At 51.0% G+C, this 13,747-nt stretch overlaps 5 protein-coding genes across 5 annotated transcripts; 2 read left to right on the top strand and 3 right to left on the bottom strand.

Moving 5' to 3' along the window:
- Positions 1-477: 477 nt before the first annotated feature.
- Positions 478-3,601, bottom strand: N7500_002926 (MCM DNA helicase complex subunit MCM4; the record flags this gene model as incomplete). The annotated part of the gene is made up of 3 exons (XM_056674072.1): positions 478-1,068; positions 1,124-3,262; positions 3,317-3,601. The coding sequence occupies 3 exons, from the start codon at positions 3,599-3,601 to the stop codon at positions 478-480; spliced, it is 3,015 nt and encodes a 1,004-aa protein (XP_056534597.1).
- An 882-nt stretch (positions 3,602-4,483) lies between these two features.
- On the top strand, positions 4,484-8,291 carry N7500_002925 (putative DUF221 domain protein; the record flags this gene model as incomplete). The annotated part of the gene is made up of 3 exons (XM_056674071.1): positions 4,484-4,650; positions 4,719-7,216; positions 7,267-8,291. 3 exons carry the CDS (start codon positions 4,484-4,486, stop codon positions 8,289-8,291), a joined length of 3,690 nt encoding a protein of 1,229 aa, XP_056534596.1.
- A 121-nt stretch (positions 8,292-8,412) lies between these two features.
- On the bottom strand, positions 8,413-9,675 carry rmt2 (protein-arginine N5-methyltransferase; the record flags this gene model as incomplete). The annotated part of the gene is made up of 1 exon (XM_056674070.1): positions 8,413-9,675. One exon carries the CDS (start codon positions 9,673-9,675, stop codon positions 8,413-8,415), a length of 1,263 nt encoding a protein of 420 aa, XP_056534595.1.
- A 382-nt stretch (positions 9,676-10,057) lies between these two features.
- Positions 10,058-11,148, bottom strand: N7500_002923 (prohibitin subunit PHB2; the record flags this gene model as incomplete). Its single annotated transcript, XM_056674069.1, has 4 exons — positions 10,058-10,381; positions 10,445-10,800; positions 10,858-10,926; positions 10,977-11,148. 4 exons carry the CDS (start codon positions 11,146-11,148, stop codon positions 10,058-10,060), a joined length of 921 nt encoding a protein of 306 aa, XP_056534594.1.
- Positions 11,149-11,334: 186 nt separating this feature from the next.
- On the top strand, positions 11,335-12,264 carry N7500_002922 (putative polyadenylation factor subunit CstF64; the record flags this gene model as incomplete). The annotated part of the gene is made up of 3 exons (XM_056674068.1): positions 11,335-11,386; positions 11,439-11,682; positions 11,733-12,264. 3 exons carry the CDS (start codon positions 11,335-11,337, stop codon positions 12,262-12,264), a joined length of 828 nt encoding a protein of 275 aa, XP_056534593.1.
- Positions 12,265-13,747: the final 1,483 nt, after the last annotated feature.

Genomic DNA, 13,747 nt, shown 5'->3' with positions numbered 1-13,747 from the left:
TTAACAATCTGGCCAGTCATGGGCGCACGTGGGCAGTCTGTTAGTCTGCGGGTGTTTACCTCTAGGACCTCCAGCACTTCCAGGACTCTGTTCCTGTTTCTTTCGTATGGTTGTTTATTTATATCTCCGAGAAAATACCAAGACTACCACATATTCCAATCCTCACGTCCAAAGATGCTCTCTAATTCCATCTTTGTACTTAGACAGGGATATAACTCTGCAAGACGATCGCCCCTCCTGTGGCATTGCCCGTAAGGGGTCTAGATGCATGTGATAGCTCCTTTTTAAGATGTAATTTCGAAGCGATTTTAGGAAATGAGAAAGTTGAAAAGTATTATGAATCGAATCTACAATATACAAAAATTCTGGGAAGGAATCCCATAGCATTATCCATAAAAACACGAACGCCAGAACACCCTCAGTCAGAGATGACATGCAGCCTAATCTATCATCACATCATGGTATCATCGGGGCCCCCTAGGACATGCTCATGGCCGCCCGGCGGATACTGCGACGAGGACCCTCACCGAAGACATTCACGGCACCCTCCGTCTCCAGCGAGCGCACCACATCACCGAACTGCTGGTGGTCAAGCTTGTTATCGCTCTGTTCGCTCACGTCGCGATACAGGTCAGTCCAGCGGACCGCACCACCAGAAACACCGCCACGTTCATCAAGGCGGGCCAGCACCGCTTTCTTCAGATCGTCGCGTAGACGGCGGTCGGCGGCGCTGCTGCCTTCGGTCAAAAGGCCCATATCGATAAGACCGGTTCGGGCATCGGTGGCGGCCGCCTTGATGGCAGAGCGGATGAGACGAACGGCTTCCTCGACATCGCCAACGGTGACCTCGGGGGACAGACGCATGCGCGCGTGCGCCTCAGAAAGTCGGATCATCGATTCCAGCTGTCGAGTGGTGGCAGTAATACGGCGCTCTTGGGCGCGGATGTCATCACCTAGCTGGCGCATAGCCACGTAGGCATCGGTGAGTGCGGCACCCGCAGCTGGGGTGATCACAGGGTGACAGTTGGTCTTGGCGTATGTGATGTAGGCCGTGAGGAATTCAATAGGCTAGATAGAATTGTTAAAAATCTCTCTAATTCATCGCACAGGAAAGGTCACTTACCAGAATCTCCTGTGAGCTGGCATTCTCAGGGTTATCCTCGAGATACATGCCGACCAAGTGCTTGGCCAGACGACGATCCTCAGTCTCATCGACACGATCAAGGACCAGGTATACCAAGTCGAAACGAGAGAGCAGACTAGGTGGCAGATCAATGTTTTGCGGAACAGCGAGTTTAGGGTTGTATCTACTGCCGATGGGGTTGGCAGAGGCCAGGATGGATGTTCGGGCGTTCAAGGTAGTAATGATACCCGCCTTAGCGATAGAGACGGTCTGCTGTTCCATGACCTCGTGGAGGACGGAGCGCGTGGAATCACTCATCTTATCGAACTCATCAATACAGCAAACACCACCATCGGACAGAACCAAGGCACCGGATTCTAGAACCATTTGGCGAGTCTCCGGGTCACGAGTGACGTAGGCAGTCAAACCAACAGCCGACGAACCCTTACCACTGGTGTAAACACCGCGCGGGGCAATTTTGTGAACATAGCGCAGTAGTTGGGACTTGGAGGTCGAGGGGTCACCACACAGAAGGACGTTGATATCGCCACGGTAGCGTGGGTTGCCTCCCTTTTGGAAGGTCTTGTTAGTGCCTCCAAACATCTGCAGCAAGATACCCTTCTTCACATCGTCCATCTCGTAGATGCTGGGCGCCAGAGAACGCGACAGCAGGTCGTAGATGTCGGGACGAGAAGCAGTTCGTTTAATCTTCTCTTCTTCTTCGGCCGAGACTTTACGTGCCTGATCTGCTTCTGCTGCCTGCTCGGACATTTCTTGCTCGACTGTGGACATGTCAATGCCCATCTTCTTACGATCAAACTTCTGCACATGAAGAACGTCGATGTACGTCTTAAAGAGGGACTTCTGCGAGCGCTGACGAGCGCTGACACGCATGGGGTTGCATCGGAAGATACCAGTCACCTCCACACGATCACCGGCCTTGCAAACATCGACTAGCTCATCATAGACACACAGAGAGACCGAGTGAGGAGTCTGACCATCAGGAATGTTGTCTGGGGTCTCCTGGAGTTTGATGACTTGCTTATCAGAGAAGGAGCAACGGTTGTGGAGGAGCTGCATGGAATTCTTCTCTTTGCAAGAGTCCCTAGGGCAAACGGTGGGCTCGGCAATTCTGCCACGATCAATGTCGACCTGCACGCCATAGCTGCAGGCGCTGCACCGGAAGAAGGCTTCTTTCATATCGGGGATGATGGGGGTAGCACGAATGACCAATCCCTTGATGCTGACCAGCTTGTCCATATCGGCCGGATCGAGATCGCGCATGTTCACAGTCTGATCCAGACCGAAGGGGAGCACCTTGAAGATCATTGCCTCCACTTCACCAACCAGGTCCGGCACGTCGGCAGTAGGAAGCACATTGTCCGAGGTGAGAATAGGCTGACCACGTCGGTCACGAGGTTGAGCAGCGCGTTGGCTCTCTGACCGAAGAACATCCATTTCCTTAAGGGCTAGATCCACCATCACATCCTTCAAAGCTTGATCCATCAGAGGAATGATTTCTTGCGGATATGCGGAAAGTTGGTGCCACAGCTTGCGTGTCAATGGGTATGACTTCAGATTAGCAGCATCGAGATTGAATGTGGTGACACCGAGTCGTCGCATGTTGTTACACATGATAATGCACTCATGCCTCTCTGCTAATTCTCCCATAAGTCTGGTTTCGTCCTCGGTGGCGCCGTCAGCCCAGAGGCGATATTTCGTAGCGAAATTATACAGGAAGTTCTTGAATGCCGACATTGAATCTTGGATAGAAATGTTGGTACCCCAAATCACACGAGTGGAGTTTCCGGCCATGGCCTCAGCCTCGGAGGTGCCAGGATTGATATTCGAGAAGGTAGCATCAGAGCGAGGCAAGTTATCACCTGTGGGGATTCCATTGGCATCAACGAACACACGGTTACGGCGACTAGGAGTAGACCCGTAGCCACCGGAGTGCAAATCACTGCGACGAGGACCCCGTCGGCCTTGGCCTCCGGGTGACACAAATAACCCGCTGCTGGCGGTGCTCAATGCATCGGAGCGGATATCGGAACGGAGATCAGACCGACCGAAGCCTCGAGTTGGGCTAGAACTTGGAATGTAGTGAATGGGAGAAGAGTCTGATGGGAGGTCAGGGATCTATATTGGAAAAAAAAAGTACTGCTCTGCTAAGATAAAATCCATACCTCTCACACCGGGGTTTCCTCGTGGTGTTCTGTCGCCATCATCTACTGTTGAACTGGCATCGGCCATACGTTCGTCTGGGGTTTCAGCATCGTTATTACCCTTGGTCGGAGATGATTGGAAAAATATAGGGGACGACGAGGGTGCGACACCCTCGGCCATTAGACGTCTCGAGGCACGGGGAGTGGCTTGAAAAGTCGGGCTGCTAGGAGGCTCCTGTCGGGATGAAGAACTAGGCGATGCAGTTGAATTTTTGGAGGAGCGACCCCTCCGTCTTTGTGCTGGTGACGACATGGTGGATATGAATTAATGTGTTGATACCAGACAAAGGTCAGGTGGGTTGGTGTTTGGTGTGGGATACAAGTGAAGAAAGGGAGAGCAAAAAGCTGTAGGCGGAACGCGGTTTCTGCCACGGTCGACGCGACTCACGCGTTAAGTGGTTTCCTCTTTGGGCCCACGTGTTTTCTCCAGCCACATGTAGTTCCTGGCTCTTCAGGGATGTGGCTGATGTATCCATTATCACTCAATGCACTGCCACACCTTCAACACATAAGCCAATCACCGCTCTTTCCCTTTTTTTTTTCCTCCCAGGGCAACTCATCAAAAAGCTTCACTACTGTACTCCGTACTATGCATGTGCAAATAATAATATATCTTAGATCAGAAATCATATTCCTTGTTATAAATATAGAACATGAAACTCTGAAGCGCTAACTTGCAAGAATCATCTGTCTCCTTTCACTAGACTCCAAAGCCGCCGTGACTTGTTTGGTGTTTCACCTAGCGCCTGATGTCATTGTATGCATCCTCGATCTGCGCTCCCACGTTTCCTCCAATCATCCCTGTTCATCAGTGTTCCTTTCTTGATCGAACTGCCAGCTCAACCCTTGCGCCACTCACCTCATTAATCAGGATATTAATCAAAGACCAATTTCGACATTATCTTTCACTTACCCCCCCACAGCTGATCAGGTTGGCGCCCTACAAAGTTTCAAGTGGATTTTGATTCTCTTTGTGATATTTTCCCCCTCATATCACCGAGCTCTTGCCTAGTCCAACGTTCAACATCCATTCGTGCCTACACCTAAACCTCGTGATGCTTCTTGTGTGGTGACAGCTTCTTCGATACCCCTGATCACGTTCTAGTTTCGCTCGGCAATATCCGAACTCATCGCCATGGCTTCGGGCTTGGAGGAGGCACTGGAACACACTGGTGGCCAAGGCCGAACCGCTGAAGGCGTTTCCATCTCGACTTTCCTGGCGTCGCTGGCGACGGCCGTTGTTGTTTTCGTCGTTGAATTTCTCCTCTTTTTGTTATTAAAGGGCAAGCTAACCCGTATATAGTAAGTCCCCTGAAATCCCACCAGGAAGGAAAACGGGGGCATTGAACTGACCAAGAATTGATATTCAGCCAACCGCGAACCTATTTGGTACCAGATAGAGAGCGTACAAACCCATCGCCGCCAGGCATCTTCCGTTGGGTTGTCCCGGTCTTTCGTACCTCTCGCTCGGAATTCATCCAGAAATGTGGACTAGATGCATACTTTTTCCTGCGCTATCTGCGCATGCTTCTGAAGATCTTCGTTCCTCTCGGCCTCTTGATCTTACCAGTTCTACTCCCAATTAACCAGGTTGGTGGCAAGGGCCAGACATACATACATGGCAATTCGGGCAATAGGTATTCCGTTACTGGTCTGGATCGGTTAGCATGGGGTAACGTAACTCCCGAGCATACGAGTCGGTACTGGGCTCATCTGGTGATGGCTGTGATTGCTATTGTTTATGTCTGTGCTGTGTTTTTTGATGAACTTCGGAATTATATTCGCATGCGACAGGCGTACTTAACGTCTCCCCAGCATCGACTCCGTGCTTCCGCTACCACCGTACTTGTTACTTCGATCCCGCCTGATTGGCTAAATATGGATGCCCTTGATAAGCTTTTCGATGTGTTCCCTGGAGGCGTACGAAATATCTGGCTCAATCGCAACTTCGACGACTTGAATGAGAAAGTCAAAGCACGAAACAACCTTGCCCTGAAGCTAGAGAGTGCCGAGACAGATTTGATTGCAAAATGCAAAAAGGCACAGCTCAAAAAGGCCAAGGTGGAGGCAAAGAAGGCCGGAAAGAGCCAGTCAAGCGAAGAGCAACAACAGGAAAAGGCGGCCGACAAACAGGCGTCCCAAATGGCAATGAGTGCTGGTGTCAGCTCCGGTAATCCTCATCAAGCGCACACGGTACGAGAAATGCTCCATGGACAGCCAGAAAGTCCCCAAGAGAAACGATCGGAGGACGGACCTCGACGGGTGTTTGACCCTGCCTATGCCGCTGGGGCAGTTGGCCAAGGTGTGGGAAAGCTTGGCAAGACAGTGCTTGGGGGCTTCAAGAAGGTTGAGCAAGGCTTCGAGAAGCCCTTGACTCGGACTGGAGGCTTCGTTGCCACAACAGACAACATCCTCCCACCCCGTTCAAATCCGCCCCCAGGCCCCGATCATTCTGCAACTACAGAGATCTCCCCGCCTCGTGCAAACACTCCACCAGTCCCAGATGACTCTCTTGCCTCTGGCGGCCAGCCTGCTACAACGCCCACCAAACCAGTAGGGCTACGGCGAAGTCAGCACTTGAGTTTGAAAGGCAGGAGAATAGGACAGGATACAGGCCAGGATGACATTATGTGCTGTGACCAACCGACTCCAGCGAAGCCACCCTTCTGGAGACGCATGTCCTCTCATACAAAATCGCAGGGTGTGCGCGAAGCTGACGAATATCCACTGACTGCCCCTGAAACACCTGTGACGGATGTACCCCGCCATGGGCCCAATAACCCGGACAAGGACGAAAAACACAAAGATGGTCGAAAGGAGGGCGACAAAATGGAAGGGGAAAAATACCCCGTCGCCTATAATGAAAATTTCGACAACGAAGACTATGGAGAGCCGCTGTGGAAACAGTACATCCGGCCCAAGGACCGGGATACCATGCGTCTACCTATATTTGGTTGGAGCTGGATGCCCTCGCTTTGGCTTGTAGGCAAAAAGGTTGACACTATCGATTATTGTCGAAAAGAGCTCGCTCGTCTGAATCTGGAGATTGAAATCGACCAACAGAATCATGAGCGGTTCCCTTTGATGAACTCGGCATTCATCCAGTTCAATCACCAAGTCGCTGCCCATATGGCCTGTCAATCAGTCAGCCACCACCTTCCCAAGCAGATGGCACCCCGTGTCGTGGAAATCTCTCCTGACGATGTCATTTGGGATAACATGTCGATCAAATGGTGGGAGCGATACCTGCGTTCCTTCGGAATCATCACACTAGTGTGTGCAATGGTTGTTGGATGGGCGTTCCCTGTGGCGTTCACCGGACTATTGTCGCAATTAGCATACCTGGAGGGTGCATTCCCCTGGCTGGCCTGGCTTGGCAAACTTCCAGACTGGTTCATTTCAGCCATCCAGGGTATTCTTCCTGCGATGTGTTTGGCTATTCTGATGGCACTACTTCCCCTCATTCTTCGCTTCTTGAGCCGCACGCAAGGCCTTTTTACTGGCATGTCCATTGAGCTCACTGTCCAAAACTATTACTTCGCCTTCCTGTTTGTGCAGCTGTTCCTGGTTGTCACCATCGCTTCCAGTTTTTCGACAATCATTGAGCACGTCACTGATGTGACCAGCTGGCCGCAACTCCTAGCAGTGAACATCCCAAAGTCCAGTAACTACTTCTTCTCTTACATGATTCTGCAAGCCATGTCCGTGAGTGCTGGTGCCCTTGTACAAATATTTGGCCTAGTGAGCTGGTTCATCCTAGCTCCGATTATGGATTCTACTGCCCGAAAGAAGTGGGCACGAACAACAAACCTCAATCAGATGCAATGGGGCACATTCTTCCCTGTGTATACTACCCTAGCCTCTATTGGTAAGTTGTCTCGTCTTTTTGTTTGAATTGGTTGACTCACATTCTCCAAGGTTTAATTTACTGTGTAATTGCACCCCTGATTTTGGTTTTCAACGTCATCACATTCGGCCTGTTCTGGTTCGTCTATCGCTATAACACACTCTACGTTACCAAGTTTCGCTTTGACACTGGTGGCCTTCTTTTCCCTCGAGCTATCAACCAGCTATTCACTGGAATTTACATCATGGAAGTCTGCCTGATCGGCTTGTTCTTCTTGGTTCGGGACGAGAATGACGATGTCGCCTGCAAGGGGCAGGCTATTTGCATGATCGTGGTTCTGATCCTGACGGCCGGTTACCAAATTCTTCTCAACGAAGCGTTTAGCCCACTGATCAGGTATCTGCCCATTACCTTGGAAGATGATGCTCTTCGACGTGATGATGAGTTCCGCCGTGCTCAGCACGCTCGCCTCGGTCTCCCTCTTGACGATGAAGATGACGAGGATGATAATGAACACACTCTTGCTAAGCATGACCATCAAGAGCGTCAGCACAACAAGGAAATACGAGAGGACATTGAGCTCAAAGCTCTGGAAACCAATCTTCCAGACCAGAAGCGACACAATTCAGATCTATTGTCAACACCCAAGCTTGGAGGCAAACGTCCATCATGGGCATCCAACTCATCAAATCGAAAGTCTAAATATTTCGGTCAGAACTCAACACCCTCCACGCCGACACTACGGAACATGCGGGAAAAGATGGCCCAGGATACTGAGGCTCAGGGGCCAGGCCCCAACACAGTTGGCCAAGCCCTCTTTGCTGGTATCCACGATGAATTAGAGGACCTCACGCCCGATGAGCGTGACCAGCTGGTGCAACGTGCCTTCCAGCACGAGGCCCTTCGCGCCAAGCGGCCTGTCATCTGGATTCCGCGTGATGATCTAGGCGTAAGCGATGACGAAGTGTACCGAACACAACGCTTCAGCAAACATGTCTGGATAAGCAATGAGTACCAGGCGCTAGACGGCAAGTGTCGGACGATCTTCAGCCGCAGTCCTCCAGATTTCTCAGAGGTGGATTTGATTCAGCTGTGATACCATTTGTACATTGTTCCTTTTAGCCATTCTATACCATTTTCAAGCGTCGTATTCAGTCATAGACATCCAGGGTCCTTTTTTAAACATCAAATTTCCATGAAATCATCCAGTATCTCCCTTAATCCATGAACTTGCACAGGGGCAATCTATAATCATCCACAACCCAGTAAGCCCGGCGCACACCCTCCCATTCACCCTCCAACTTGGGCACAGCAATCTCCTCCCACTGCACGTCAAACCCAGCCTCGAAGAGATCCATCTCCGCGACCTTCTGATAGACATCATAAGAGATTTGACGATCAGCACCCATGCCATTAAAGAATCCCCAACGGCCTTCTTGCTCCAATAGCCCAATGACCTGTTCAGAGAAGAAGTCTCGGAAATCACTGTATGACTCCGCAAAGGTATCGTAGTAGATAGCATCGAACGTCTCCCCAGCCGCCACAAGGCCAGGAAGAATATCCTGCCAGCGACCCTGGTGAATAACAACGCCAGGCTTAGTATCCCAGCCGCGTCGCTTCATCTCCTCAACAACCTCCTCATGTGCTTCGACAATGTGATGAACGGCCGGCCCTTGCTCCTGGAAGAATCCATCCACAATACCCATCCCGTGGCCGATGTTCAGAACTTTCAGCCCGGGGGTGGGGAGCAGTGCTGTCGCGGACTTGCGCATGATATCGCTTTCCCAGCGCATCATCACGCCATTCTGGTCTGCGTCCAGGATCCGGTCATTCTGGATGTTCAGGCGCGACTCCAGATACTGCGAGTTGGACACCTCTGGATTGGCAGGGATGGTTGTGGTTGTGGTTTCTGTTGTGGTTTCGACGGAGGCGTCGACGAGTTCGGGTGCTGTCTCGCCCTCGATCTCACCCTCGGCCTCGCCCTCTTCGTCGTCGCCATCGGATAGCTCTTCGTACGCGTCGAGACGGTTCAGCAGCAACTCTGCACGAACACCTGCGTCAACGATCAACTCGTAAAGATCGAGAGCGCCAATTCGGCGCGCGATGCAGCCGGGTGTCTCGTTGTTCGCGTCGAGATCGTTCCAGATAGCACCCTCCTGCAGGAGGAACTTGACAGTCTCCACTGCTGCTTTCACAGCCTCGGCGTCCAGGCCATTGGGGTTCGAGTCTGAGGTGGTCGCGCCATTGGTGTTGACGGTCTCTGTATCGGGCTCACAGGCAGCGATTGCGGCGTGCAGAGGTGAGAAGCCGGTCTCGGTGTCTTTAACGTTTGCGGCGTCGGGAAGCATAGACTGTGTGCGGAGGAGGCGACGCAGCTTGGACTGGTCATGCTGTGATGCGGCAAGGAGGATCTCTTGCACATCAAGGTCGATGTCGACCTCGGAGAGGTGAACTGGGGTATCGTCTGTGACTTCGGGCATGATCTAAGTGCTGTTAGTGGGGGTTCGCGAAGAATTATTGGCCAAAAAAAGAGAAAGATTTGGCTATTTATTCTGACCGATACTCACGAATGAAATGTAATACTTGCTAGTCAATGCTAGTCAAGTGTGTTGAATTGTTATCAAACCAAAAAAGTGGTGCCCCTCCGAATCAGAAAAATCGACTCGCCGCCTTCGTCCCCGCATGCAGGAAATATAAATGAGCCGTGATCTATAGCCACCTACAAACTTATCACTATGTTTGAAAAAGTCTTGGGGGAAAAAAATAGAGAAGAGTCCACATTCAGATGCTCGGTAATCCAGCTATTTGTACAATAATTCACATTCCTTCTCGCAGCGCCATTAAGTATCAAGGGGAATGAATTTATTTGCCCTCCTCGTTGAAGGAGTGGACATTCAGGCCCAATCCTTGGCTGTCCAAGTAAAGCTTGTTCTTGCCACCGTTCTCATGTAGAATCTGAGCAACTTGGCGGGCATTTTCGATCTTTCGGAGCTCGATATAACTCTTGCTCTTCTTGATGGCATCACCAATAAGCTCGGCGGAGCGGGCCTCACCCTGTGCGCGGACAATGAAGGCCTGCTTCTCTTGGCGGGCCTTGTCGACCATGAATGCAGCACGCTGAGCGTCTTGCTGTGCGACCTGCTTGGCCTCGACGGCGGCGGTGAACTCGGGGGAGAAGGTCAAGTGCTGTGAGGAGAAATTGTGTTAGAAGCTGTTTGGGCTAGAGTAAGAAAAAAAAAGGGTACGTACTGTCAAGGAAACATCGTCAAGAGCAATGTTGAAACGGGCAGCCCGGCGAGCCAGGTTCTCCCGCACCAGACGGGCGACGTTCTCACGCTGTGTGATCAACTGGCTGGCGTTGAACTGGGCAACAACGCTCTTCAGAACCTCGTTGACGATTGAGGGTAGAACGCGCTCATCGAAATCTTGGCCAAGGGTTCGGTAGATCTGGGGGAGGGCATCCACGCGGGGTCTGGAGAGGACACGGCAGGTGATATTCACCATCTGCAAGTCCTTGGTACCAGTGAGGGAAGGGATGCTGCGAGGCTTCGCACGGACATCGTAGATGATGGGGGTTTCGAACCACGGAATTTGGAAGTGAGTGCCTAAAATTGTCCAAATGTGAGAGAAAGCTCCTTTGTCCGGCTAGTTAGTTTTCATACCTTCGTTGTAGATCTCCTTCTGAACACCACCTAAGCGTGAATACTTGATGGCACGGTGACCACCGTCCACTAAGAACTAGTTAGAAGCTTGATTTCCTGTGAAAGTAAGTCCAACGTACCGTTGAACAGAGCATTTGACGCGACGTAGGTGCCAATACCGGCCAGGACGAGTGTGCCGACAAGTCCCATGCCTCCTCGGCCACCACCGGATGGCATGCCACCGAAGCCGGCCTTGCGCTTGGACAGCATAACTTGCAGGCGCTCCCACGCCTCCCGTTGATTTTGAGACATGATGTGAGGAAGTGCACGGAGAGGATTAGAGATGGATGAGGACGGACTTAGTCTGATGCTCAAGCGGATGAGGTGAGGTTGCGGGCGGTGAGAGAAAGTCGGGCAGAATTGGGGTTTCTTTGCTTGCCATTGCTTGCCTGGACTTCTTTTGCGTTTCTCACTCGCATTTCATTCCCTATCGCGATTATGGCGCCCGATCGGACTGGGAAGAGTGTATTCCTGGGGAATATCCCCTACAGTATGTTATCGCAGCTGTCTGTCTCATTTATGCGATGCTAATCTTTCTCTAGACCTCACTGAGGAACAAGTCAAAGACATCCTCAGCACAGCTGGTACCGTTACCAAGTTCCGATTGATGATGAACCCGGAGACCGGCAAGCCCAAGGGTTATGGATTTGCAGATTTTGCGGACGCGGATGCCGCTGCCTCGGCGGTGCGCAACCTGAACGATCACGAAGTCATGGGCCGCAAGATCCGTGTTGATTGGCCTCACAACAACGAGAAGGATTCTATACCCCCAGATTACTCGCAGCAGTCGCAACCAATTATGAACCAAGATTCCACACAGCAGCAACAAATTCCAGGCTCAGCGCCGCTGCCCCTCTCCCTCCAGGCGTGGAACTCCCGCCTCAAATTGACTGCCCCAACGCCATCTCCCACACACTCGCCTCTCTCCCACCAAATCAATTGCTCGATGTTCTGACGCAAATGAAAGCTCTCGCGGTTGCCGACCCCGCGCGTGCCACTGAGCTGCTGCGCCAAGCGCCTCAGCTCGCCTACGCCGTCTTCCAGGCTCTGCTCCTTATGAATCTTGTCGAATACCAGCTGCTTGGTTCCATCGTCGAACAGGCCGCCCAGCCTCCTCAAGTCCCTCAACAGCAAACCCCCCAACAATTCCAACAGTACGGTGTTCCTGGTCAAATTTCGACACCGCCTGTCACCGGCACTCCTTTTGCCCCTCCCCCGGCTCAACCTGCCGCCCCAATGCACGGCCAGGAAGAGCTCCTTCAGCAAGTCCTCAGCATGCCCCAGGCTGCTATTGATGCTTTGCCTCCCATGGAAAGAAGCCAAATTATGCTATTACGCCAGCAATTGATGCAAAGTGGCATGCGGTAGGGTATTGTCGTTCATCGAGATGCAATATTCATGGATTCGGATAATTTGTGGCTCTGCTCATTGAGAGCAAGCCTGGCATGGCCAATTTTCTTTTTCTTTTCTTTTCTTTTTCTTGTGCTACTGTACTGGGCGAATGGGTGGCGCAAAGGGGTTGTCATTTTTTCCCATTGATTTGCATACAGGGTCCATCTTAAGCTCTACCTTCAGAATAGTAGCAGAATGATATCTTGATTCTCTTAGTATTTCTTGTTTCTATCAGCATCTACCTTGGCTTTTCTCTAGAGTCTTTATCCCAAAGGCAAAGTGCCTCAACTTATGACATATTTGGCTCGTTTGCCAAAGACGGTGAAACCCTCCACAATCACTTCCCCGTTTGTGAGCTTAAAAGAGCTGCATTGGCAGGATGTAGAATTTGAAATACTTAGCCACTCTTTTGCCATGGCTGGAAGCCTTTTTATAATGAAAGTTTGGCAAATCCTACATATGAAGTTGAATGTTTCTTGGGTAACTGCCAAACTATCTGACATTAATTAACCCGCACCAATTACCTTTAACACTGGGATATTCGTAGTTGCAATTGCAATTGCTAAGGCTGCGTAGAAGAAATCATCATTGGCGTATATATGATTGTGATAGGCGCGCATAAGCTCGTTGTCTTGCTGGTGCCTATGTTATTAGCCATAGTAACCCCATTACCTACCACCTACCACAGGCACATTCTATGCCATCCGAGGTAGGCCAGATAAGGGACAAGTGATATGTAGCACCTATATAATATAATTGAAGCTGTTGCTCGTCAACCTCGATTATTTCTGTCCCCGAATGATATCAGTACCAGCTTATCCTTAGAAGAACCCATAATGTCTGTTAACAATCCATCCAAACTGTTCAGTCATATTCAGCAAGAGACATGTAGTAATCACCATAGGACAGAAAGTTAGTAGAGAGAGCAATATTCTACTTTACTGGCTTCAATTTGCATGTAAAGACGACCTTATACAACCACTGCCCAGATGCTTTGGGTGACTCCGTCAGCACAGATATAAGCCGCCATCGCACGCTGGGGCACGGGCACTTAGTCTGTTGGTTGTCTCCGGAGCATATATTTGGCTGTCATCGTTCAGGGGTATATCTCAGCGCAAGTGTATCTTTTAGCGCAGGCTGAGTTGCCGTCACATGTCGTCGCGCCGAATCGGGCGAGAGCAACCAGGATACCGGGTATGGGCGCATGTAAAAGTCGCTGTCGCGCCTATTCAGGCGAGAGCAACCGAATCGTTGCCTAGGTGTCATATATGAATAGATTCCTACGCTCTTCAATCTCTTCTTTTCTTTTCCCCCTCTATCTTCACACGCAATCACCGCTCCAACTATCCTGCTGCATGTTCGCTGCTTGCTTCGTGCTTGAGCTGGTGACAAAGGTCATTCTGTACGTGCCTCGATTTCGAGGCTTGTTCCAGGTTCCCGCGTGTTTCTTCTTGACTGG

The sequence above is a fragment of the Penicillium coprophilum genome (assembly GCF_028826855.1).
Source record: "Penicillium coprophilum strain IBT 35676 chromosome Unknown utg000002l_segment0_segment1, whole genome shotgun sequence".
NCBI lineage: Eukaryota > Fungi > Ascomycota > Eurotiomycetes > Eurotiales > Aspergillaceae > Penicillium > Penicillium coprophilum.
Note: the sequence above shows the minus strand (reverse complement) of the source record. Positions and strands in the feature narration are given on the sequence as shown.